This window comes from Pleuronectes platessa, chromosome 8, assembly GCF_947347685.1.
Source record: "Pleuronectes platessa chromosome 8, fPlePla1.1, whole genome shotgun sequence".
NCBI lineage: Eukaryota > Metazoa > Chordata > Actinopteri > Pleuronectiformes > Pleuronectidae > Pleuronectes > Pleuronectes platessa.
The window spans coordinates 22243719-22271692 of NC_070633.1; the positions used below are offsets into that span (position 1 = coordinate 22243719).

The 27974-nt window shown below is 44.4% G+C and overlaps 1 protein-coding gene across 1 annotated transcript; it reads right to left on the reverse strand.

The window, feature by feature from the left end:
- Positions 1-259: 259 nt before the first annotated feature.
- wu:fb13g09 (ATP-binding cassette sub-family C member 5) lies at positions 260-27593 on the reverse strand. The gene is made up of 29 exons (XM_053428369.1): positions 27400-27593; positions 25038-25226; positions 24430-24585; positions 19337-19484; positions 18116-18349; positions 17603-17776; positions 16880-17027; positions 15830-15978; positions 14872-14979; positions 13845-14189; positions 13664-13735; positions 13420-13544; positions 12999-13071; positions 12674-12877; positions 12421-12546; positions 11619-11730; positions 11309-11493; positions 10773-10919; positions 9093-9222; positions 8531-8684; positions 6227-6355; positions 5833-6019; positions 4383-4472; positions 3726-3918; positions 3435-3594; positions 2905-2983; positions 2700-2813; positions 2224-2388; positions 260-1467 (listed from the first exon to the last, which is right to left on the reverse strand). The coding sequence occupies exons 1-29, from the start codon at positions 27591-27593 to the stop codon at positions 1375-1377; spliced, it is 4383 nt and encodes a 1460-aa protein (XP_053284344.1). The 3' UTR covers positions 260-1374.
- Positions 27594-27974: the final 381 nt, after the last annotated feature.

Genomic DNA, 27974 nt, shown 5'->3' on the forward strand with positions numbered 1-27974 from the left:
TGAGTTTGGCTAAACACTTCAGGAACCATGTGCAGTTTTAACCTTTAACAGGTTACGCCAATCAAAGATCTAACTGCCCTTTAGCCCATGAGCCAGGGAGGGATTTCAGTGTCACGTTGATGCAGAGCTGCTGGACTGTTCTGTCAAGGCAATGACAGACGTTAATCCAGCGTTTACTTCTTAAGATGCTTATCAATGTCTTCATCTTTTTATTTCATACAGTTCACAGTTTGAAATATTCGACTGCTGAACATCAGTGTATACAAAAAATATCTTTATTGGAAAAAACGAAATCAAACAAATACAAAATATATATTGCAATCCCGAGTATACAAAGGCAATCTTGAAATTAAACAAATGCAATTAAAAGATATTGCAGAAGTTTACAATCCTCAGCTTTTAACATTTAAAGACACATCCTGATGTTTGCGCAGTTTCAGCTTTGTCACAGGAAACCAAACTGTACCATGGTTTGAACCCTAGATTACGACTGCAGAACTGACTGTGTACCACACCATGCTGATAAAAACACAATACAAAACATAGCCAGCAGTGGAAAATGTGCAGATTTAAAAACTCCAGCATTTGGATTTAAAGGAAACTTTAGCTCATTCAAAACACAGTGCGTGTATTCTGTCTAAAACAAGCTAAACTAGAGGCACAAATTGCATCTGCAATACCTTACAGAGATTATTGTATTATAACATTAAACTTAATTCAGTACACATAATCAGACAGTGCCTCAAAGGAAAGGTTAAAGGGTGATTCTTTTTAAACATAGAGTATTGAATAATCAATACTATCCACTAAAATGTTGCAAGAAATCATATCAACAACTCTATGAAGTATATGATGGTCGATACCATTATCTCTTTAACAGTAAGTCCTTGCGTTGTGAGGTGTTGTTGACAGAAATAAAATGACTGACACTAACTCGAAATCTCACTGATGAGTCGACTTACACCAAAAAGGAAGCACCACATGTTCTCCAACGTGTCCATGAGACAAAATAAAGTGCTATTATCAAGAGTCTTTGCTCCTTTGCTTGTTTCACTTGCAGAAACATTATCTTGCCTCCAGGAAATAACTCTGACAAGGCTGCAAAGAACAGGAAGCTTTTACGTTCTTCTTTGCATAGTTAACTTGGATGAGTCCTTCAGAAATGTTGTCCCTGGGTCTTTGGTGTGGAAATGAACTGACACTGCTACACGGAGCAGCTACCGCTGTCTTTCTTAGCGCTCCTCTTTCACACCATGGCAGGATTGGGATTACTGTATGTGTGTGTGTGTGTGGTCTTTTTGTGTGCAATTCAGGTATTCCACTGAATATTTGATGATGCTACAGCTCACATCTAAAGTTCAGCTCCTGCATCTTTTATCTGCTTTGGTTTTCTGACGCCTCTATCATGGCTCTGAATCTGGAGTTCTCGTCTGCCAGCAAGGCGGCGGGAGAGTCAAACTCCAAAATCTATGAGAGGAGAAAAGCATTAAACAAAATCAGCAGCAGCATATAACAAAAATCTAGTGTAAAATCACTCATTTCTGTGAACTTGAAAAAATAATAAAAATCAAGCCATATTTTTCCTACTAAATGCTGTGAAGTAAGTTATTTCCCGCAGGCAGCATATCAAAGAATTTGACTAGCTCTGTTTGCTTTGAGGAATTTACCGACCGACGCTAACTGATTATCAAGCTTGTTTTTTAATTCCAGCAATATTGGAAATATGGTATAATCAAGACAAAAAAGATCAGAGACAATATACAACTATATTAAAACTTGAATTTAGTCTTCACGACTATGTGGTGAACACCATCATACAAGTAACCAACCACCGAAGCAGAAAATGTGCCATTTGATGTAATAATTTAAAGTAGTTCAACTTCAATTAAGTAGAATTATTAAGGCTTAAGGCTGGCCTCTCTGCAGGGGAGCAGGGTTACAACTTAGGGGTGAATTCACATCATGAATCTCGTCTGTCCTGACGCACAGATCACGTTTCATTCACACTGAGGAAATAAACTACATAAAAAAGATAACAGAGGGTAAAAATGGGATGTGGAGACATTGAGGCTGGTCATCATTGGTGTGCATGTCATGTTGACTGCTCACATCAGACTTCAGCTTTTACTCAAGTCAAATATTGACTGTCTTATCTAATCAGTCACCTCAAAGGGACCAAGTCACACAGAGCAGGCCAATCCGTCGTGTTGCATTTATACACACCTGGCCGTTGTCCAGGACCATGATCCTGCTGCAGCTCATCACTGTGTTGAGACGATGGGCGATGATGAGTGTGGTGCAGCTGCCAAACTCGCAGCGAATGGTCTCCTGGATGAGACGATCTGTCTCCGTGTCGATGGCGGCTGTCGCCTCGTCCAGGATCAGAACCTAGAAACAAAGAGCAGCAGAGGAAAGAATAACAAGTAATGAATACAAACAATTAACAGCACAACATGTACACAAATAGAAACAAAGCCCTGTGTGCAAAATGTAAAATGATGAAATATTATTGATACAAAATTAAGAACGTAATGCTGTTTGGGAGGTGCAGTTCTGTTGCACACCACCAGGTGTCAGTGTTATTACATGAAGGGACAGAAACAGAGAGGTCTGCTTGTTTCATTATTATAAAACTGAGGAGAATCTCTTACTTGAGCCGACATGTAAATAAAAACAAGTGCAGTTCATAACATCTGTACCTTGCTGTTCCTGAGCAGAGCCCGGGCCACACAGAGCAGCTGTCGCTCGCCCACGGAGAAGTTCTCCCCGTTCTCCGTCACCTCTGAGTGGAGGGAGTGAGGCAGCTGAGTGACCTGAGGGAGGCCACAGGGACACAGACGTATGAAGACAAATCATTCAAGTAATGATCATTTAGAATAACCAGACGGTGTTTGACAACCTTACCATGTCTTTAGTGTGCGTCTTCTCCAGAGCGTCCCATATCTGAGAATCAGAGTATTGATCCCATGGGTCTAAATTGGTCCTATTGGTAAAGAGAGAAACCGTTTGATATTGATTAAGGGGATTCAAAATTATGACAAATGCAAGATTGTAAATCGTCTCATTAGAGTTAACCTTTAGATGTGTGTTTGTAAGTAGGATCACACACTGAGCATATATATTCTATTTTGTTCTTTGTGACGTAAAACAAACACATATCTCATAGCTTAAAAGCCAACCTTGTATGAAGGTTGTTTTAAACACACACACACACATTTAAACCAACAGCTGACGCCCATTTAGAAACACATTATTTCCCATCCAAACACTGAGGACTCTCCCTGAGATTAGGTGCATTAACTGTCAAGTACTGTTTGTTTGTTCATTATCTCTGCTCCGCTCATTAGTCACAAATATTTTTTTCAAGCCAGAGCGACAACCTGGTTACAATTCTTGTTAAAAAAAAGAAGTAATTATCAGCTGGACTGGATTACCTGACGGTGCCGATGAAGAGCACCGGCTCTTGAGGAATGATGGCGAGCTTGCTCCGCAGGTCATCCAGTCCAATCTGGGCAATATTGATCCCGTCGATGATGATGGAGCCAACTGCCAGCTCCACGAGTCTGAACAGAGCTACGCCCAGAGAGGACTTCCCTGCAGAGGCACACAGAAAAATAACAGTGAGAACAAATGGGAGCCCAAGTCCGATATGGAGACACATAACATAAACAGAAACATAAACTGCAAGTGCTGCTGGCTGGGGCAGCCGAAAGCGTCACTCATACCTGATCCTGTGCGACCCACAATCCCGATGGTCTCTTCGGGCAGGATGGTGAAGGACAGGCTCTTAAGCACCAGCGGCAGATCTTGACGATAACGCATGTCCACGTTCTGAAAGGTGATCTTTCCCCGCTGAGGCCAGGAGGGGGCAGGACCGTCGGCCTCGGGACTGTGACGGGGGGCTTCACTCTCTAGACACTGAGATAAGGGACGGTGATGGTTTCTGGCATTAATCTATAAATCTCTACAGAGGTGGATGCCCCCTGCAACTGATCTGTAGGATTTTGTCTCTACGAGCTTTTCTTTGCACAGAAAAAAAAAAAAAAAGTGTGCGGTTGACAGTCATACTTTTGTGGTTTGATGTGTTCTGGGAACAAGCCCTGTCATGTGTGTAAAGACCTCACGCTGGGTTTCTATCTGATTTCCTGCTTGGTCACACACATCTACAGGAACATGCTCATGACATAAACACACACACCCACACACACACCAACACACACCCAGACCAACAGTGGACGAGCCAGCTGCCCTCACGCTCAACAGCTCTGCTGCAGTGAGCTGGCCTGCGTCTGTCGGTGTAACTCTAGAGGGTGTTCCCGTCTACATGACCTTGGACAATACGCCACATAATCCACCCCCACTGTTCTAATCAATGCTCTTACCTTTACATAATGATTGATCCTCTCCACTGATGTAAACCGAGCCTCGGTCTCTGTGAGCAGCCTCACTGTGAACTGGAACAAGCCCGTCAGCTGCAGGGGACAGAGAAGCAGAGGGAGGTGGTGGTGGTGGTAGTGGGGGTGGTGGGGGGGGGGGGGGGGGGGGGGGGGGGGGGGATCAATGATTAACTCATCAGTTCCTGAAAAACACTGGGTTTACATGAGCCGCTCCCCTTTTACAAACAAGCAGTAACACATCGAAATATTTACAGCGTATTAAACAGATTTGCTGATATGGCTGCGTCAACATCTAGACAACAGAGTTCAACCCTCATGCTGTCTTGACTCTGTCCATAATGACACATGCAATAAAGCACTGAGCTTTTAAAAAGGAATAATAAAAGGAAGTACTGGGCAGTTTGAGAAGGAGGAAATCAATAGTCCTCTGAGACATGCTGTGCAGATAGGGTTTTGTTTACAGTTTATACAGTAATGTGATGCATCTTCCTGCAAAAAGAATGGGAGAGGTTTAATCTGGTTACAAGACCTGTACACCTCTATTTGCCTTTATCTTTTATGTAGTTAAATGTATTGTGTAGCTTTTCACTAGTACTTTAGGTTCCTGTCTTTCTCCTTCTGCTTGGACAATAGCACACAGCTCTTGTTTTGCATCATCTTCCCTCCTATCTTTTATACTTCATGTGTTTTTCATGCTCTCATGCTAATTTCCTGTGTGTGGGAAACCTACTTGGCAATAAATCCGATTCTGATAACATGTTGGTTCTTTAAAGTAACTAATCAATAAGAAAAATACAGAAAAATCAACCTAATTTGACATTAACTACAATAAACTACTGTTTAACAGTCGGTTCTCCGGCTTACAAATTCCACTTTTCCTTTTTGAGAGGAACAATGTGATTTCTAGAAGTTACATATTCTCGTTTAACGCTGGATTCTCCCTGAGATGATATCACTCAGGTGCAATGTTGACGCATTTTTGCACATGACTGATAAAAACTCAGCTGTATTCACACCAGCATAAGAGAACCAGTGTAGCCATGATGTTTTTTGAGTTTCCATTGTGGGCTGTCTGTGGCCTTATCATGGTGCTAGTCAAGTGAGTACTTTAGAGTCTGTCTACAGTGTGTCTTTCAGAGGGAATCAGTCTTAAAAGTGTTTGGTTGGTGCAGGTCAACCTGAAGGAGATGTTGAAGGCTGGTTCAGACAGGCACAGGGAAAACAAATTCATAACAAGTTCTAGGCGTCTCCCGAGCCACACAGTGCATTTCCATCAGAAAGGGAACTTTTATGCTTGCTGTTAGAAACAGATGAGGCTTTATGTTGTGACATTTCCTATCCTGTCCTTGGCCTCAATTTTCAATTTTCTTTCAATATTTAGTCTCCGCTAGCGTTTCCATTCATTCCATGTCACTGCATGTGTTTCTCTACGAACCTGCACGGCGTACGATAGGGCCAGGCCTGCGTAGGCCGGAGGTATCTGATTGTGCATGAAGACAATGAAAAGAGCTACAGCCGTGATAAGAGAGATGCTGATGAGGTCCAGGCGGACAGCCAGCCAACGCATGGCGCAGCTGAAGAGGTAGTTGGAGGCCTGGTTTGTGTCCAGCAATTCCTGATATCTGCAAAAAAATAAAAACAGATAAATCCATCACTGCTGGAGCCAAAGCAAGCAGGACTCTCTCCTGCCATGGCTGCTGAGGGGACAGTTTCTGGTATGAGGGTTGGTTTATTTACTAAACAGGGGGTAAACAGAGAAGCTACAAGTGGAGATAAGATGAAATTGAAGTTTAATCATCTCCATCTCTAGCTCACACCCTCATAGTCACCTTTGGAGGAAGTCGTGTCCTCTTCCGTATGCGTGGATGGTGGAGAGTCCCTGCAGACTGCTGGTGATGTGAGAGGTGAATGGCGATTGGCTGATGTTCTCTATGCGCTTCAGCTCACGAATCAGGACCCTGGAAATGGACATTGATATTTGCTTTAGCCAACTGGGGTAGGAATTCATGCATTCATGTGCAGATGGAATCCAACGTGTGAACTTTTCAAATAGAGGATATTCAACTAGAAACCAGCCTAAGGAACATTTTACTCCCCAAATAAGCCACTGTAAGTACAAAAGGGACAGAAATGTTAACTCTAGTATGAAATGTGAAGTGCACGCCTTTGTGCAGCTTCAGAATCAAAGCTTTCTTGTCACATGGATTTCGCAGCCCCTCAGCTACTTATGTACTTTGCGAAATTTCTTTTGGGGAGTGAGCACACAGATGACATCTTAATACTGAAACTTCACTTAGGAGTGAAGGAATGGAAAATGCATCAGCTCTAGTGAGGCAGTTGTGTGGCAGACAGGTAATGATGACACGGTGTTCTGAAAGGGAATCGCTCCTCGAAGCAACCTGACAAATCTGGCCGTTTCCCACAAGCACGTTCTTGTGCCGCGTCACACACAGACGGCCGCGCACAGCCAGAGAGACACCGGCCGTCCACGAGGAAGTGTGAGCGGGGGGGAGGTTTATTGACAAAGGCGGCGCAATCTCTCTTCTTTTAGATGCGCCGATGGAATGGATGGTGCATGTGAATAACAAGTCTGCCATGAATCATTTGGTTTTCTCATAAAAGCCGAGAGGAGAGAGAGAGAGGTGGGGGGGGGGGGAACACATGACACTTCCCTGCTTGAGGGCCGCGATCCGGACAAACATGTTTATGCCATGGGCAGTTTCATTTCAGGATTCGATAACGGCTGCTTTAGAAATGGAGTAATTTTGAGAGATCCAGTTTGATGTAACGTCCATAAACATCCTGCTACGTTGTGACTTTGTGAGATTTCATTTTGTTTTAAGACCACTGCCCAGGGTGGTCACAACCTTTCTGAAATGGCCGGGGTATATTCTCTTCCGCTCGGTTGTACGTGAGGTTATCTCTCCGTCAATGTGCCGTGTATCGTTACCTCCAATTGCAGCGCGTACCAACCAAGCTTCCTCCGAGACGATAAACCAAGATATTCTGAAACTAAATTGCTCCCTCACGAGACAAACTGGCATCAGATTTGATGAAAGGAGTCAAGAATTCAAGTTTATGTGGGGACATGATATCGTGAGGAGAGGGAGGAGAGGTTGTGTGATGTTGGAGAGCATGAAGAAATCTCAGGAGGGAACCTCAAGTGGTTTAAACGCTTTTACATTTCCCCTCCAAAATGTAGCTTTGCCAGATAAAATACATTTTCAAAAGGGTCATATGATGTGTTATTGTATTATTGCCAATTCTTGGTATGATGCAGTGGCATCAATCATCTGTTTCTAATTCGACGAGTGTTCCTGCGGCTTGTTTTCATATTCTCAACCAGATCTCAGAGAGTCGTGTTCCTCTTTATCCATCAGACACAGGAAATAACAACACACTGTGGTTATTTCCCAGGATGCCAGCGGGCTGTTATTCCCCTCGGTGGATTCACCTTTATTGCACGATCGCTGCGAAACCGTAAATAATGACAAAAACAGCGTCATCTGATCATCCGAGGCGCTTCTACCACATCTACGCTGAGCAGAAGCTATGAAGAGTGAAATCAATGACCAATAACAGAGGGATTATCACTGCACATCTTTCACTGTCTCCCGATACTTTCTGAAGTCGCTCTCTGTTAATGGTTACTGATCAGAAAAGCTCTGCATTACCTAATCAATAAATAATGATGAAGATCATAGTGTGGCACAATAAGCTGTGCTGCCACGTGAACTGTTGACATGGCCCATGAAAGTCACATTTACAAAACACAAAAACTTTTTACTATTAGTATTTAAAATACATTTGATGCTGCAAGATTTGAACATGTCCTCTCTCTCTCTCTATTCAAATATATCTCATTAACACCAAACTAATCAAATTCCCAGAAAATGATAATGTAATTCTTGTGGTTTATTATTCTCTTTTCCAGCTGTGCATTTAACATAGTTAAGTGTGATCATTCTTAACAAACCGTGTTGCAGCAGCTGGAAAAAGCTCTGATACCTGCGCAGTGAGATGCTCAAGGGATCAAACGGTGTGCAGTCAAAGTGAGTAACTACATTCAAAGGAAGTTACAGATCTAGCCGCTCAAAGCTAGAGCCACGATAAGAGGTGATTGTGAGTCTGACCTGGACACGCGGTTCACCACGCAGAGGAAAACTCCCAGCGGCAGGATGGAGATCAGGAACCAGGGGAAGACGATGCCCACCATCGCCAAGCAAAACAACACCAGCGTCAGGTTCTGCAGCAGCATTTCAGCCTGCATGGTGAGACGGACATCCACTGCGGGGAGGAGGCATATCGTATGTTACACACAGTGTGTGGTACTGGATCTATCAATCTCTTATGTGTGAAGAAAACATTCTCTATGTGTCTCCCTCTGTGTCGTGTTGTGTTTATTTCATAAGAGAGTGAAAGCGAAGGAGAAAATCTGCGGGTAACACAATGGATTCCGTAAAAAAAAATGTTTGGAAACAAAATCAACCATCCATAAAGATGGCAACCCACAAATCAACATGTCAAGCAAAAGCAACAGTGAGGAGGATAACAAAGGGCCCCTCGCTAGAGAGGATACTTCATGTCGAATCACACTGTGTCTTTACACTACACCTTGTCAACCAGTGTGACTTCACTGACTGAGAGCTCTCTGGGGTGGGGGAAGGTTCACAGTCAAGACAAATCAAGCCTCACCCTCATCCATGTCCCGGGAGAAGCGGGTCAGGATGCGACCCAGAGGTGTTGTATCAAAGAAGTGCATGGGGCTGAGGAGGAGCCGGTGGAACAGCTTGTCGTGGAGCGTGGAGGCAGCCTTCACCGTGCACTGTGAACACAAACAACAGCCGCGATTGAACAACAGACCCGACACGTTTCAACAAACAACCCTCAGAAACACGGGGAAACCATCACAGCTCGGATAAAGAGACAGTTGGAGGGAAATATTCAATGTGCTCGGCTTCAGACATAAAAACCCACAGTAGATAAATACAGTGGCATAAACACGCTGCCTGCAGAGTTGGAAATGCTACCTCACCATATGCTAAGCATGTGCACAGTGGTGGGTGCTTTATTTTTCTCCGAGCACAAGGCAAGCTGTCAAATCTTCATTTCTAATGAGCGTCTGGGAGGCTGACATAAAGGTCATGACCTAACGCGCAAGAGACATTTCACCAATTGGACAGAAATTACATGTGGCAGCAGAGAACAAATTAATTCTATTAATGGAATATTTAACACCGCAAAGATCTCATCACAGCTAGGGGTAAGAAAAGATTAGCCGTCTTTGAAAAATTAGCAATTTCAAGTGGCATGCATTAACATGGGGACCTAACCTCTGCAATGCAGTGTCAGGACGGGTTAGTTTGGAAAAGAGGATGCCCACCCGAAGGGGCACTGACACACACACACAAACACTCACACACACTTTCTGTCCATCATACTTGTGTCTCCCTCGCTCACAGACACACACACACACCCAATGTTACTCTGTGGACAGATAAATGGATTTGGCCCCCAGGCATTTTCAACTACAGCACTGGAACCATGAGCGCACGAATGAATGAAAATAAAGACGATAAGGGAAGGGCACGGCTTGATGTCAATATATCAGCTTTTCATATTTCTTTCAAAGGGACGGCACTGGGGTTCACTGTGGTTCCACAGCGAGATGGTTCCTGGTTCGAATCCCAGTTTTGTTCTTCCTGTGTTTGAGTGCGTTTACTCTGGGCCCTCCTGCTTTCACCCACAGTCCAAACACATGCAGATCATCTGTACTGAGTGGTCCGATTCTAAGGGTTCAGCTCTAAGTTCAGGTCTAAACGCGTCCAAATGTGTCCTGAATGCATCCTGAGATCGGATAACTCAGACCACATTCCGTGGTGATCGTGGACACATGTGGCTCCATCCTTTTTTTCGCCCCGTGAACGCAAATGCATCCTGGGCCAAATAGCTGACGTCCTCTGACTCGCCACAGTTTAGACGTAATTAAAACTTCGATTTGTACGTAGCAAACAACACAATATCATTGTCATCGCACACATCTGTAAACAGAGACTGGGTAAAAATAAATGTAAATTTAATCTTTGCCAACACAATTGACGTACGTGATTATTTGCATATGGAGCGGGTGAGTGAGGTTCGACGTGGGCACAGGAGACGCATTCAGGACGCACTTTAATGTAACGCTGTCCACTTGGGATCTCTCAGGTCTGAACAGGGTCTTTATGTCATTGATGGGTGGATGGATGGAGGGAGGGATGGACAGAGGGATAAATCCTCCTTTTAAACACCTCCATCACTTTTCAGTTTATCAGTTCTTGTTATGAGGACAATGAAGGTGGATGAGTTATACACTTGCGGGGGGGTCTTACTTACCTTCACAAACACCAGCCCTCTCACAGTCTTCAGCAGTAAAGCGACTCCCATGGAGACGACGTAAACAGTTGAGTAGTACTGAATGTGAGGGTTGAGCCTCATGCTGTTGCTCGCCATCGTTTCATTCACAGAGAGTAATGATGTGTTCTGGGGGCAGATGGAGCAACAAATTACAAAGACTGAGAGAAGAGAAAAAAAAATCCTCTTCTTCCCCCAAACGTAGGAATTTTGCCTGTAATGAAATTGAGAGGAGCACACTTTGACAAATCAGTCAGTGAAATGATGTTTACTATCCCGAGCACATTTCTCAATAGCAGCCAGTCCCTGCTTTGCTCCACATCTGTTTCTTCACTGCTTGTGCTTGTTTTTAATTAAGTTTACCGTGGCGCTCTTACTTTTTTAATCATGCACATTCAGATTAATGCTCACTCGTTTACCACAATTCACTGAGGCAGCCTCTGCATTTTTCTTCAGGGAACATGCACACCGACGGGGGGTGCATAATATAATAAAGCAGGATCGTCTCTAAAGCTCACCCCGTTGCCCTGCCCTATCCAGTAGCTCAGCCACCAGTTACTGAAGGCTACGCTGCCTGTGGTGGAGAGGAAGAAGAAGATGTTGACGACGAAGACTACTGGACCGCCTGCTGCTCTGATGTAGGCCCCATAAACGGACCAGGCCACTGCACCGGAGCCCTTCTCTTCTGCTTTCATCAGTTGATCTAAAAAAGATGCAGGAAAATGTGAAAGAGACAAAAAGAAATAGGGTTACTTGTAAATCTTTGTCGGAGAGAAAGAAACACCCAGTTAGGATTCATGCTATTTGTGGAGCAGCAGGGTTTCTCACCTCCTTTCTTGCCTTCCACCTTCGGTCTAACCTTGGCAACGTCAGAACTACTGTCAGTCTTCTTTGCAACTGTTCTCTGGCGTTTGTTTTTATAATTCTCTTTCACCAGATCCTAAAAGCCCAAAAGGGAAGAAATACAGCGTCCAGTTAATACGTTAAGAAGCCTGCATAAAACTGTTAAATATGATCTAATTGGATAATAATAGTTAACTTTGATTTACAGTGCACCTGGTAGACCATAAGCACCTGTGAGCATTCAATATAACCTGTTTTCAAATTGTAAATGTTTAATTCCGGTCTAAAAACATACATAATAGTTTTTGCAACCACAGGACCTGAGACGAGCTGATCGGCAAAAGATATGGTGACTTCAGGTGGAACTGCGGCAAATCCGTCAATTTCTTTACAAAAACACCATTCCACAAGAAATGCCTGAGTTTGTTTGCCCTTCCCCTTCAACACTTTGCCCCCCCCTGATAAATGTTATCACCAGCCGCCACTGGAAGAAAATGAGTTTTGAAACATGTCACTGCCCCAAATCCCATGAGTCGTAACAACAACACCCTGCAAGTCACTTAAACAGAGATATCGTTGACAGGGTCTTTAGCTGCTCACCAGTAAATCGATGCATGCATAAATAATGAAAGGCCTTGTATGCAATAACATTTCCCTGCAACTGGGCCTGCGTTTTTGGGGCTCATGAATTATTCAGCCTATAGTGTTGGATGTTTTTTGTGTTGTGGGGGCAGAGATGCCTTATTCAGAAGAGCTGACCCGGTGCCTCGTGTGCCCCTGGCCTCACCTCCTGCTGCATGCTGCTGAGCAGGGTGGCATAGTCTCGCTCTTTGGCCATTAGCTCAGCATGGGTGCCGTGCTCGGAAATCTGCCCGTCCTTCATCAGGATCACGTCATCACAGTCAGACAGATACTTGAAGAAGAAAAAGAGCTTTAAAAACTTGAACCAGTGAATCGTGGCTGCGTTCAGAACAGTGCTGAAGATTTTCACATTTTAAGGAAAGTTTGAACACATTACAAATTCACAGACGATCCCTTACCTGCAGCTGATGCGTCACAAAGAGCACAGTCCTGCCTTTGGCGGAGCCTTTGATAGCTTCATAGAAGACGTGGGCCCCCACACAAGCATCAACAGCACTGAGAGGGTCGTCCAGCAGAAGAACAGGGAGCTCACTGTAGAGGGCACGAGCCAGGCTCACTCTCTGACGCTGCCCTCCGCTCAGGTTGGCACCTCTCTCTCCGATCTGGCAAGAAAATAAAAACTCTCGTGAAACTCTCCTGAGACTCCTGTGAAAGTTCTTTCAGAAAAGGAAAGGTTGCAGAAAAAAGTGCAAATACAAACAAAAGACAGAATTCTACAGATACCTCCGTCATGTCCCCGTATGGGAGCTCTGCAAGATCTGGGAGGAGACAGCAGACTTCCAGGACAATGTGGTATCTGATAAGGAAAGCAACATGTAAGATTGGACTAAATCTGTGCTCCAAGCTGTAATCCAAAATCAACAACAATTTGCTAGTGGTTCCTAACTCAAGGCTGGTAACTGTGGAGGACCAGGCTTTTGCCATCAGGGCCAACATTCCTTGCTTGATTAGACTGGTTTAGATGGATATTGCTTTTAATATATAATTTAGTTATGCATCTTATTTTTGTTTTTTTCTGTGTTGTTATTCCCATATATTCGGAAAAGCACTTTGTAACCTTGTTGGGATATTTTCTATAAAAATGAAGTTGTATTCTATTATGTTTTTCTTATCTCAGCCTCGACGTCTCACTGGTTGATCTTACCTGTGTTCGTCATACTCGTTTCCAAACAAGATGTTCTCCTTGAGGGAGTCATTGAGGATCCAGGCTTGTTGGGACACGTAAGCGAAGTCACCGCTGGCTGCTACATTTCCCTCTAACAGGGTCATCTGCAACACAACAAACTGCAGGTTGGAAAACTTTCCTTTCCAAATCAAACTTTTGTTGCTGCATTGTTTAAGAAGAATGCTTGTTCCAGTTTTTCTGTCTGACTCTTGTTGAATCTCACCTGTCCCAGCAGAGCAGACAGAAGAGAGCTCTTTCCGCTCCCAACACCCCCACAGATCCCTACCAGTGAACCCTAAAAAGAGAAAAACACAGTTGTAATGTGGGAATCATGAAGTAAACAAATGTTTGTCCAACTGTTTATCTACTGTCCTTAATCTGCTTATGTATGTCTGTGCTGTTACCCTCTTAATGCACAGGTTGATGCGGTGCAGGGTCTTCTGCAGTGGAGGTCGTATGCTCTGCGTGGAGGAGATGGTGCTCTGTGGACTCTCCTGCTCCATGTTTGTGAGCAGACTTTGTGCATTGGGAACCTCCTTGTTTCCTTTGTCCTCTGTGGAAATGTACAGGCTGAGCTTCTCCCTGCGCAGCACTCTCTTCATGCCTCCCCGCTTCTTCGGAGGAGGAAGTTTGGCTGCAGGAGGACGCGCCTTTTCCCAGGCCAGCGTGGCATCCAGAAATTCTACTGCGTTGCTGGGATCCTCCATTTTGACCGAAATCACCTGTCTGTCATCCATCAGGAAGAGCCTCTGTGGAGACGGACACAATGCGTTCCAGTGAGGAACATTTAGTTTTGACCGCACACTGTGACAGCCAACTGGTTTGCATCTTGTGTTTGCATCTTTGGTTTGCATCTTGCAGAAGCAGACATTTTTTTGCACCCTTAAAAAAATTGAACAAAAACAAGTGTGCGTGCCTGTGCAGTGTCATGAGTATACTGGCACTGCTTCTACCACAGCTGTGACAAAAGTAATACCAGTACCTCATCACTTCAGTTAAATCTGCTGCCGGGTTCCTCTTTACTTTATTATGCAATGTGTACGAGCGGATACCTCAAAGCTTTTGGTACGTCTTCGGCAGAAATGCTTGACTATTGAACCTTGGCTCCTTCTGTGAACCAACCTTGCACTAATGTGTGACTTTTAGCATCTGTTTGGAAATAAAGTATGTTGACAATGTCAGTATGTGGGCGTCTGTGTTTATAACATGAGCAGCTTTACATTGGCTCCGAGGAGCGCCCACTGACATTCTGTGACCACATTCTCTGAGTTTATTTTGGTCTGTTGACCTTTCCGCAGTGTGTACTGTAAACATATCGTGATGAGTAAGATGGTACTGTGTGCTTTAGCACTGCATTAGGGTTGTGAAATCCCTTTACTGTGTCAGGGACAAATGAAGTGTGTGAAAAGAACGTCAGTGTGTGTACCTCACCTGAAATCTTTTGACTGCCACAGCACCCTCCGATAGGGACCTCACTGCCAGCGGTGTGACTTTCAGGGCAAAGGTCATGGAGTTGAAAACTGCGACCACAGTGAATGCCTGGAAAGGGGTGAGGAGAGATAGAGGGAGTTAGTCTTTATGTCGTCTTTCCTGTGGCAAAATTATCTACGGTCCAATAGCACTCAACAGAGTAGTTCCGTAAAGTAAAAATCCTATTGATTTTCTGAATAGAGATTTCGAGTATCAGCCATAACATTTCCAAGGTAGATTCACCACAAGCTACTGGATTGTGAAACAATTATGCTTCTGTATGACATCAACCGCGTTTTAGGGATAACTAGTTTTTCATTCCAATGTCAAGGAGAAGAGCTACACTACCCACAATCCTCAGGTGTAGTACTGAAATCTCTGATTGGTGCAGCTTGCTGTTACCAATGAAATGTTTATAATGCCTGCAAAAATCCTATCATCAGTTAAATTCAAGAGGAAGCCAGCTGGAAGTCTTTGGAAAGGGCTCATTCATAATGGTTTATGGGATGTGTAGTTCCTTCACTCTTAACATGATTATGTACACAGTCTTGTACCTTTGCCCTTTTCCAATATTTTTTGCTCAGAATCAAATTATGTTCGTGATTCATCCAGTAGCTGTTCAGCCAGGCTCAAGGCTTTAAACCGTTTTTATAGGATTTTTTCTGAAACGCCAATAGACAGAATGAAACGGAAATTTACTTCCTGAACCGAAGTGGTGTTCTAAAAGTCACGTTAGTGTACATGAGCCTAATTCTCTCCACATAACCTTTTAAACTAGTTTCAAAAATGAAAAATTATCCAATCAAATCATTGGTTAGTGTTGAGCAGAATACTACATCGAGACAGCCTCAGATAAATACAGGGGAATTAATAAAAAGAAAGTTGAGATAACAGTGCCTAGAGATCCTGATAAAAATACCTCAGCTGCATTGAGGTCATAGCCTAAAGCCATGTGCAGGGTGAAAGTGCACACACAAGCAATCACCACCACGATGGGAGCGACGCCCACTGTGAGGCTCTGGATGATCCCGGCTCTCTCCAGTATCCCCCTCTCCTCAGATCGCACTTCTGTTGGACAGATAAGAGAGAAACAGAGAGATGTTGAAAAAAGGCGATGGGTGAAGAGAGGGAGAGGTCGGAAAAAAAAAGTTAAAGAGTTGAGTGAGTCCCTGGGGGCTCTCCAGGGGACTTTCAATCAATAAACACCATAAGCGTCACTAAACAACAGACAGCCAGAGGACAGAAATAGATACAAGAGGGAGGACGGGCCCTCACATCCATACATGGTATGAAACCGGCTTCCAGACCTGCTGAACTTTGATAAGTGTCCAAGTCTAATGCCCAAATCCATTTAACTACACTGGTAATTGGAGGGAATGAACTTGTAACTCTCAAGACTTATTGGCCATTAAGTTGAAAGGCAATTAATAAATATTATAATAAGTAATCACAGGACAGCGGTGGAAATGAGCCCCACCTGGCTAATTTGGAGCACGATTAACAGCAGAAAATGATCCCTGTCCACAACCTACAGCCTCATGAGAAAAGGTCATTGCTAATTCTTGGATGAGAAAAACAGCCTTGACGAGTCATTCAAGTTATCATAAGGCCGCAGACAGCTTCGCAAATTAACCTTCACGCCATGGGTCTCAAAGCTGTGTTGATTATAGATGATGGAACAGCGAAAGACATAAAACGAGCGACCTAATGAAAATGGATTTCGGGTCAGGGTTATTTTGCCAGCTCAATTAAAGGATAAGTCTAATTTCAGGTGATAAAGCGAGTGTTTAGTCACTAATTTGCAGCGGCAACAGGTGTTCGAAGGAGGCCACCCTCCATTCTGAGTGGATCTGGAATAGAGAGCTGAATAAAAGCACTGAACAGCACGACGTTTGTCTCGAGGTCCAACAGGAAATGAGCAGCATGTGAGGATGTCGCTGAGTCATTGTGAAACATGACAGCCACTCACTGTGAACATTCTGGGCAAAGGCATCTTCCCAGCAGTACATCTTGATGAACTTTATGCAGCAGAGGATCTCGTTCATCAACCTCACGCGCCGGTCAGTCACCGTCACACACTTCTTGCGGAAATACGCCGTCAGCTTGGATGCGAGCATCTGTCCAGACAGGAATAGAGGAAATGATGACAAGAGAAATAAGTGGCAGGGGAGGAAATGAAAGCAGACACAATCACATTAGCTGTGCTGCGGGCCTGTCCGAGGCACCAGAGTGATAAATGCTTTTCGCAACAACACCGGGGTCCCCCGCTGTCAGGCTTCAGCTTAGACTGAGAGGAACTGGAAAACAGCGGCTACAAAATTGACAAGAGATTGATAGCTGCAGTGTTATGATGCTTTTAAAAAGTGCTGGTTGTGTTCTTCAACAGCCTGAATTGACATAAAGAGGTGGGGAGCCTCTTTTGCTAGTGTCAAAATAAACAATAAAGCAGTCGCTCTAGTTATTTACCTGGCTGTCAGTCACATGTTTGGAAATTTCAATAACCTAATTGCTTGTCAGATCAGTTAACGCTCATAACTTTTGGTAAAACTTTTTCTATAGTTTATTGGGTTCAATTTATTCTATATTGTGTATGTGTTTGTTGTGTCATGCCGTCTGTGTTACAACATCATTAAACAGAAGGACATTTTCATATTTTTTCTCTCTGTGTCAGGTGATCTAGCTGAAGTCGTACCATGGCTGGATAGAAGAAGATGAAAATCGCTGACCCCACCAGAGCAGTGGGGCCCAGGAAGAATGCTGTGTAGGACAAACCCAGTATTCCCACTATGGGCCCCCCGGCCAGCAGGCAGCCCACTGACACAGCCTCATACAGGCGGTGGCCGTCAGCGGTGCAGATGTTGATCAGCTGGGTAGAAAAACAATGAGTCATATTTCAAATTACAAAATTCGTTGAGCTAAACCTTTTGATACTGCAACGTCACCACGAAGACTAAACCTTTACAAATACAATTGTTCATATTCCCACATTTACTTGTTGGACAAAGATTCCTCTTAAGCTGTGTAATGTCTGATTTAAGACGGCCTCCCCCCCCACCCAGACTGTGGGATTTTTTGGAGATCTAAGCAGGAGCAGTGTAAGAGCAGAAATGAAATCCATCTCAATCATCTGCATGTGGTGCCCTGCAGTGAAGAATGATTTAGTTAATTGGGAGATGAGTCCCCCCTCCAGGGTTATGCCACCTACCTCCCCAGGACCCACGTCTTTAGTGCTGCGCAGGCGGAGGATTTTGTGGAATGCAAAAGTCAGAGCTGCCCCACGGAGGCGCGCTGCAGTACGGTAGTTGACAGCCCACATGAGTGCCTGCAACCAGGAGCGGATCAGTTCCATGAGGAAGATCCCAGCCACCAGGGACAGGCCGTACGGGAAGTTGGACTGGAAGCTCTGGGAATACTCCAGCAGAGCTCGAACCAGGAGAGCCTACAAACGAAAAGGCAAGAAAGGGTATCAACGGGAGAAGAAGGTTCAAGAAACAAGATAGAAATAGTTGAAAGGACAAAAATGGGGAGGAAAACAATAGATTCAGATCAGGAACATGGAAGAGATAAAGTGGAACAAGACAAGGACATGGATTACAGGGAGATGAAAAAGAGAGGGTAGGAAATGCCATAGACGAAGATAAGATCAGCAGGGCAAGGGCCAGATGAATGAGAGTAAACGCATGAAAAGGGGAAGAGGATGAAAGAAAATATTTTAAATCAATTAATTAAGAGATCATTTGGGTAAGAAAGGCACAAAAGAAGTGGAATGAACCGATACACAGACAGGCTATGTTTGAAGGCCGGATTGAGATGACACGAAAAGAGCAGTCACGTTTTGTGATTGTTCAGACATGTATGAAAAAACTGCAGAGATAATATCTACAGTAACGCTTTGTTAGCAAATTGACAAGATCAGGCAGGAAAGTGAGACAAACGCGTCATTGTGCAAGAGTTAAATCCAGTTAATGCTATTAGTTGTGGGAAGTGGCAGGCACATAGTGTACACATGCCCTGACACCAAAATAAACAGCTTAGAGCTTTTGGAACAATGGTGAAACTTAGAAGTAACATGAGGATCACTTAAAACTTGTGATATGAGATGTTTAAAAATACTGCATCTAGTATTTGTTGATGTTCATCTAGTTTCTGTATGTGTGTGTGTATGTGTGTTTGGGGGGGGGGGGGGGGGGGGTCAGACTACAATAACCAGCTGATCTATGGCATTAAAACGGGTTTCACTATCTAAGGCTTTGTAATCTCCCAGTATGTTTTCATTTCAATTTCCAGACCAGCGTGAAACGGGATAAAGCGATTTTCTGAAAATACAGCCGCACGTGGGAACCCCGAGCCAGCGACAGTGCTTGAGAGGCATATTAGCCGAATCAGCTGAATAACAAAAGCAAAAAAGGATTTGCATGGTACTCACGGGCCCGACGAAGCCGGCCACCATTGTGATGAGGAGGGAAAAGATGGCCACCAGCATGCGCGTTTGGCAGAACCTCCAGAAGACTCTGGTCAGGGACGCCCCCTCTCGCCCTCGTCTCTTCAGCTCGTCGTGCCACAAATACTCGAGCCTGGAGCCAGAGCCAACACACAAGATGATGAGGGTCAAACTAACTTGCTCACTCGTTATTCAAACAAGAATATGATGCAAAAGGCTGTAATCGTACCAAACAACTATGTAAAAGTTGACATCTTTGAAGGGCAAAATTATCCAAGGTGAAAAGAAGACTTAATGATTTTTTAGTGCTCCTTAAATGAAGTTGATTAAAAACTGTAGAGTTGCATTTCCAATTAATCAGATTTCCCCCCGAAAGCATAGTAGGGGATAAAAACAGGCAATCACTAGAGTTGAAAAGTACAAAAAGAGCAAATTGAGGCAGCGATGCTGATAATAATGCAAAGGTGACCTACAATAGACGACCATGTATGATGTATGACTTAATTAAATTGAGAGAATCTACTTCTATCAAACATTTTACAGACGGGTTAATGTACTTTCATTGCTGTGTAATACCCCTTGAAGAGGGTAAAATATCTTGTTGGCCGAATGCATCAAGGATAATGACTCCATAAAGCAGCGGCAGAGCAGCTGCAGAAAGTAATTTACGCCCTAACGACTTTATTAAAAACGTATCAGAGATAGACAGAACATTAAACCAGGCAGACTTTCACACAGCCTGATAATAACGACTTCAACTCAAATGGTGGTGAATCTAAGCAATCGCAATTATTTGCAGGCCCGATAACTGCGTGAAGAAGCACAGCTGGATATCGTGTGGAGCTAAATCCTGTCAGTGAACCGAGAACAGGGAAAAATAAACATTTCCAGAAGAAGTTTCACGTGAGTGTTGGTGAATATGACTACACTGTAAGTCCAGAGGTGTGTATTTACAGTATAACTGGGTCACATAATTAGGAACGATGACAATGTGCAGCGTCACTCTCCCTGTAGCCGACTGCAGCTACAGTCGTGTAGAACTGAAACAGCTTCAGGTGTCACCTAATGATGCAGTCAGAAATGTGCTCAAGCTTCCAAGATGGACGAAAGTGAGCCTCATGTTACCTTTCACCCTCTGCCGAGGAGTTTTATGAATAACTTTATGTTTCCAAATGTGAACATAAAGGCTTCACCAGTGAGGTTCTCATTCTGTTTTGGGAAACACTGGAACAAAAGGTCTATATGTCTTTTTAATAACTGTGTATTAACAAAGTGTGATGATTCTACTCTGTGTTTGTGCTGCATTTTCAGACATAAAGCTCGACTACACAGCGAATCCAAAGGGAGGAAAAGACAACATGTGTGATTAATCAACAAAAGAATTTAATACAAAATTTAAATAACCTCAAGTATGTGTGTCGTCATGTACATGAATGTAAATGGGAGCAGCAGGGCACCAGTGTGGGATCCAAAAGGAGGAGTGATGTGCTTTTAAACAGGACTGTAATGTTCCTAACAGTAATCGTCTCTGTTTGCCAGATGGCAAGCGAAGCTGATGTTTCCAGAGTGCGTCGGCCAGGACATCGTATTCGAGGTTCGCACCTCACTGAGCACCAACAAGTGTCAACTCTCCCAGGGAGCTTTTTCTCCCCTCTCCCCTCTCTCTCTCTCTCTCTCTCTCTCCCTCTCTCTCACTCGCCATCCTTGCGTTGCATCGAGGTTGTATAACTGTTCTTGCTATGTAAACACACAACCAAGCCCTCCCATCTTCTGCATACCGTCCCTCAGTCACGCCAGTGTAACAGTTCTGTGCTCCTTCCCTTATATGTGCTATTATACACACACACACGGACACACACACACAAACCGACACACACACACAAAGAAGCAGCAACACTAAACCCGAGGCCCTGAGCCAGAGCCGTTTAACAGAGCAAGTCATTTACAGCCCACGCACTTGTCACCAGTTACAAGGGGGAACTTCCTCCAATAGTCACCCTCCTCTAAACTGCCGAGTCATGGCACCGTGAGCATGTGAGTAATGGGAGAGGCGTCGGTTTTCTCTTCAGCGAGCAGCTCAGAACTAAATGGCCCCTAATAGACTTATAGTAAGTCTGCATTGTTCATTCATGGGAGTCAGCACGTGACTGCGATGCATTGGAGGAGCCGCTGCTGATCGGCAGCCGAACACAAACTGATATCTCATGATCTGCTGCAGGGCTCCCGGCAGTGACAGCTGATGAAGGTGACAGGGAGACATGGTGCAGTGCAGGTAGAGGAGCTAATGACATAACAAGAAAAAGTCAGGCACTAACTCTCACTGTAATCTCTAATCCCTGCTTTTCTTAGCCGCCTTCCTTCCAGGCACAGTGTTCCCGAGATTTGTGTAGAGAAGACTGAACGTTCATTAGTCAAATCCTGGCAGGGCTACGGCACATGCATACAAAATCCCGGATCGCTGTTGACATGGCTCGCACTGCAAATTCTCACACTAAGAATACTGTGAATGTGACCTTGGCCTTGCATCTGTTGTTCTGCCGCTGTCTGCCTGGTGTGTGTGTGAGGGCGACCGGGTTTTATCACCACATTTATCTTGTTCACATAAAGCGCAGCGAAAGGGAAGACGGTATCTCAATATTTGTTTAAAAAAGGAAAACAATCTCAGGGTCAACGTGCAACTCAAAGCCCCGACAGTGTGAGAGTGGAGGGACGTGGGACAGATCTGTTCACCTGAGTGGATCTGAATACAACATGCTCCACTGGGAGCTGGACACAGAAAACATCACTTGTTCATCTTAATGGATCAGCCTTTGTATCACACTGTGAGGCTCTTCTTTCAAGGCGGGTTGACCAACCAGCTTAAACAGACAATTGCACAAGAGCCCAAGACGTCTCGGATTCACCACATTTATATGAAGCTGTTTTCAGACGTGAACTCCAGAAGATGTCAATTCTTTGGGCAAAATGCAGAGATTGTTTGGGTCACACACGTTCATCCAAGCAGTAAAATGTCTGGAACCTTCAGGTGAGGGGTGACACCTGAGAGGAGCATGCAGGAGGCAGGAGAAGACGTATTAATTCCACCATGGAAATCACGTGTTGTTGTTTACAGTACATCAACAGCGGTATCAGCGATTATCTCTAAAAGCTCTAAAATCTCATTGTCTTTCCAGGTTGACATCTTTATCAGTGTCTTCTACGTGTATGGCACCTCTGTTTAATTCGGAGGTATTTGTTTATTCTATTTTCAGTTTTGCCATCAAGACACCCACCGGCCACTGTGGGTTTTTCTGAGTGCTCACATGCTGACCCTTTCGGCTGATTTCAGGAGAAAGTTCAGTGCATGTCTGAAAGTAGCTTTAGTAAAAATGAAAGATGGAATTTGCTCCACCTAAAAAGGTCCTAAAGACTTTAGCTGTTCTCGTTTTGTTGAGGTACTATTTGCTTTATTCACATGACACAAAGAAAAGCTGGGACGAGGTACATTTCCACAGTACCCCAGGGCATAGTGGTTGTCCCAAAATACATGGAGGTGGCTCTCAGCCTCATGTTAGCTGGTTCACACTGAAGATGTAAATATAGGAATTTTAACAAGTTGGAAAATACTCAAACAAAACAACACAGATACCAACACACGGTCGATACTGTGAACCTAAAAACCTTTGACTCCAATGTGTCTGCTCACACAGCCGGTCAAAAGTTTATTCACATCTGCGCAGCTCAATGAAATTGGACAAAGGTGAACTCTGCACAAAAGTAGGTCACTGAAAACGGGTCATCTTTGATTGCTTATTCACAAAACCCAGTCTACGCGGTGTGCAGTGTTGATGCATTATTAGGAAAAACACTTTGCTGCAGGAAGTAGCGCCCTATATATTCGCTATCAGATCAGTGAGAGAAAGATGAGTAACAAAGGGGAGAGAGCGGTTTGGTCAGAGTTTCATTCTCCAGCAACAGTTTGACCTGAAGCGTGGGAAGAAAAGAACGAGACTCGAGGTGTCTGGGCTACAACCCCACAGAGCTGCTTCGGGAAGAACTGGGCAAAGAGTAAAAGCAAAACAAACTCCAAGAGCAAGACATAAGAGCTTTTAGTTGTTTAGTGTTGGGAACTTTCTAAACCTTTACAATGTCAAACGTTATTTCTTATTTCATATATTCCATGATGAATTATTTTTTAATCTTCATTCTTTGTTCAATGATTGAATATCAGAAACACTGGGACATATTCTATTTGCATAAACACATTAGCCATTGATACACTGTGTTCTATTGCTCCATCCTGCAAATAAAATGGGATTGGTTGATCGATTGACTGGGACCTTACACTTTCAGTAAGAAATAGAAAAATCAAGTTGTTCTAAAACGTTTGACAGATAGTGTGTATTTGTAAACAACAGTCTCAGTTCTCTTCCTAAAACAGCTGGGCACTGCAGCTTTTAGCAAATGTGAGGAAGGAGTAAATAGTAAATAGACTATTTCTGGTTCCAATTTGATCTGCAACAGAGCATTACTGGCTGCCGCACGCTGGGATTGAATCAAAGTCGGCTAAAATGCCTGTGTTCATCTTAATGCAGAGCAACAGTGAAGCTTTCTGATGTGTTTTTAATTATGTTTGGACGACATTGGACCTCGTGGGCGCTGGGAAACACTTTGTTGATTTGAGTCTTTACAGTAAGCTGTTTGACAGTGACAGACCCATAGAGCATCACCATAATTATCCTTTAATAAGTACTTGGTCAGTGGGTCATCCACAAGAAGGTTGTTGGTTCAATCCCTGGCTTGTCCAGTCTGCCTCAGTGTCAGTGAGCAAGATGCTAAACCCTGACAGCTGTGCAAACAGGGTATGAACGCTGTGTGATAGAAATACCACCGTGTATAGAAGCGCTGTTTGAATATGTGCGTGAGTGGGTGAATAACACTGAGCGGTCGATATGACTGGGAAAAGCAAATACAGTCATGTGTGTCATGTCATGTCAAACCCCAACTCTAGTTTTCTAGGAACTCTGAGAGTCAGCTTTCCCTATCCCCACAGGGCACCTCCCTCAGTCAAAACCTCAGCCGGGCCGCGGCTACCTCACCTTTGGCAGTTGACTTCAGAGGCTTCGTGGCAGGACAGTCCCCACACGTCGTCTGTAGACAAGCTGGACGCCCTGTAGGCCTTCAGCGCCAGCGGGGTGAGCCAGTGCAGCGTCATAAATGAGAAGAAGCCAGCGTTATCGACTGGGTGCTGGTGCCTGGAATAGAGAGAGAGGGAGAGAGAAGATGTGGAAACGGTTGAGACACGTCTAAAAGTGCAGGCACACACCGAGGTGCCATGTTGGGGGAGCGGGCCCACTTCGGCTGCTGGAGAAGACGCGGCGCCTTTGCTTGGCGGAGCTGACGAATGGTGAATCATGCCGACGGTGTTTGAACAGTAATTTGCACGTTCCTCATAGAAATCTGAGAGAGCAGCAAAAATAAGTTTATCAGTCGGCATATGTTCTGACAGCGTGCCGTCTGTCCCTGGGGGATAAGGTCCCCTCCCTTATCGTGGCCTCCTGCCCTAACAGCCAGCTAAAAGTCAACTTTAAATGTGTCTTTAAATGTGCATCAGTCGCTGTCACAGCCTCAAACTGTTTGTCTGCCTCTACCTTCACACAGCTCAAGGTCATAGTCTGCCACCGAAACTTAAATCAGTTTTGTTTACTTGTGAGTTATCCTGAAGGGCTTCAGAAGCTGCAGGCTCTGCCGGTAGCGTCCTTGTCTCTTCGGCCCTCTCGCCACAGACGCCACTGCCTCCTCTTCCTCCAGCTCTGGTGGCGGCTGCGGGGAGGACAGGGACAGGCCCTCCACCCGCCCGGCTGCCTCCAGGGCATCAGGGAACATGGCTGACCCTCTGGGGAGAGAAAAGCAAAAACCGCATTAATCAGAAAATACATTTCAGAAGCGTGATAACAGCCTGAAAATATACAGCTGCAGATGTTTAGCCATTGGTAAAAATAGAGAAAAACAGGGATATTTTTAGCTTCTGAGATTTGATTACTTTTCATTGAATCAGAGATTTGATGTCAACTTGCATGTTTTCTCTGACCCGTGGTCCAAATAACTTTACTACTACACTAGACGAGCAAAAGGACACAACTCAGCAGCTGGAACAAGAACGATTTTCCCTTCTTCTTGAAAATATTTACACTATAATCTTATTATCAAAATTGTTCCCAATATATTTTTCTGAACAAATCACAAATAATCACAAATAACTTAAGATTATTGTAAGAAACATCTAAACGCCGTGACAAAAATCAGTTTGTATCATACTCGACTTTTCGAACAAAAACACAGTGAACCTGACATCTTTATCCGACCTCTCAGTGGGAAAATAAGCGAGAGAAACACCGTAACCTGCCGGCTCCGTCCTCCCCGAGTCCAGAGACCTATCAGAGAAGAGCGGTGTTTTGCTGAATCACCCTCTGAGACGCAGATAGATTTGGAGAAAGCACCTTGCTCACAGGTCACGGCCTCGCACAACTTAAGTGCTTATCTATTTAGAGACGACTTGCCAGCAGCCCCGGGCAGACATCTGAGCCGCCGCTGCCACTGTACACTGTTCACTGATCCCTTCTAAGGCAGCGCTCCATGACTAGGTAATTCAGTGAAGAGGTGCAGATTGACTGTCCGCAGGATATTCAGACGGTCCAGTGTGCACCCAGGGGCAGAAGACTGAGAGGAACAATAGAGAATGTGCTACACTGTGAGTCACTGTGAGATGGGAAGCAAACTTTTGGAGTTGTAAAAAAAAAAAAAACGAAAAGCATGAAAAGACGTCTTGTGCTTGCCTCTGCAGCCCTCAGTGACTATATCATGTGAAGTTTGTCATATGGCTGCGAACCCCTCTGTGCTCTCTTTAAACAGAGGGCAGCATTGGCGTTCAAGGCAAATAATAAACTCTCTATTTCTTCATTATCAAAGTTAAACCGCTTTCGGGTCGTGTAACCTGCCGGACAAGTTTGCAGCTGATAGCAAATAACAGCGTGCCCCTGTGTTTGCTGAGGGCTCGGCAGGAGAAAAGAAAATCAAACACACCAACGGTCAGTGTCGAAGAGAGACTGGAAATGTGGAATGAAAAAGCGGTTCAGTGCAGTAAACAAACAAAAGACCCTGATTAGCAAACACAAGGCCGAAGATACTGATGTTTTTTTTTCCCCTGTGTTTTTTTTGTTCACCCCTTCATTGATCAGTGTTTCTATAAAAAGACTAACGACCCTCACCAGTAAAGTTAGTTCGGTTCACGACACACATGTTTCTTCCCCTTTGTTGTTTAGAGCGACCTACTTTTAAATGCATTTCTTAACAGATAAACAAATAATTTACCCTTATTTTATAAAAAACAAAGCCCAAGATACAGACGCGTGTTGTTATTTCACCTTTAGTTTAGTTCGTAACCTTGTTATGAATCAGTGTTTGTTTTTCTAAAGATAAACAAATAAAAGACAGTTAATATTTAGTGTGAGGCCCAAAATACTGAGGTTTTATAGTCGACCCTGTTGTGCACAATATGTTTGGTTTTTGGTTCTAGGTTAAGTTTTCATAAATAACAATATATTATTGTATATTACTGATCATTTGCACAGCCTTGTACTTTTACTCTTACTCTACACATTTCCCTCAGGATCAATAAAGTATTCATCAATCTATTGGGTATCAGTGTTTCTAAAAAACATCAAATGTAAACACACAGGTTTTGAAAAGGTCACGACTTCTGACACACAAGGTCATCATGACAAGTGAGGTACAACTTAAACAAACTATTCCCTTAGTGAGTGAGTTGTAATGAACTACACACAGACTCCCAGCAGCCAGTGCGTTGTAGTTCCGTGGTGTCGGGGTAACGCTGGTGTTTAGCTGAGTTTCCTCTGTCAACACACTTACATTGACGGCGGCCTCGCTCGGGTTCAGCAGCAGCAGCGGCGGCGGCGGCGGCTCGGAACCTCCGCTCGCGTGTTTATGAAACGGTGATGAAGACGCAGCTGAGCATCATGTCCCCTGTCTCCTGAGTTGTGTCATGGAACCTGAGCTCGTCTCCCCCGAGCGGACCCGCGGCGGACGGAGTCTCCTCCGGCGGCTCAGACGCGAACACTGGCAGCGGACATGGGGAAGTTGACGCCTCACGTGTATTGAGTGCGTGCCGCTTCATCCCCGCGCGGCGAGCGACTCCGCTGCGCTGCACGCGGAGACCGAGAGGGAGAGGAATTCCCGACGTCATGCTGACGTCACGGCCGCTCGGCCAATCGCTGACGGAGCCGCGGTGGTCGCCGTAGCAACGTGGATCGTGACGCGGAAGTGGACGCTGGGGAAAGGGGCGGAGGGAGAGGCGAGTGTGATTGGCCCCGCGCGCGTTGACAGGTTCGACGTGATTGGTCGGTGGAAAGAAGCGGCCAATGGAGGAAGAGCGTGGAAAAAAAGGGAAACCAGTGTTTTTGCCTTGTCTGTTGTTAATCTGTCATGTTTTCATTATGATGACGTGAAATATGTTCAATTCAAACATACATTAAATCTATCATTATGTATACTGCATTACATCATCTATTTGCCTACTGTTACCAATATTTACAATTTATATATATATGTAAATTCAACTTTAAAT

What these genes read in the sequence shown, in the direction of transcription:
- wu:fb13g09 (XM_053428369.1), bottom strand. Translation starts at nt 27,593, where the DNA reads ATGACGTCGGGAATTCCTCTCCCTCTCGGTCTCCGCGTGCAGCGCAGC. An exon ending in TGGCCGGCTTCGTCGGGCCC is followed by an intron (nt 18,350 to 19,336) that starts GTGAGTACCATG and finishes TTTCGTTTGTAG; the next exon opens with GCTCTCCTGGTTCGAGCTCT. An exon ending in TGGTCCTGGACAACGGCCAG is followed by an intron (nt 1,468 to 2,223) that starts GTGTGTATAAAT and finishes CTCCTCTCATAG; the next exon opens with ATTTTGGAGTTTGACTCTCC.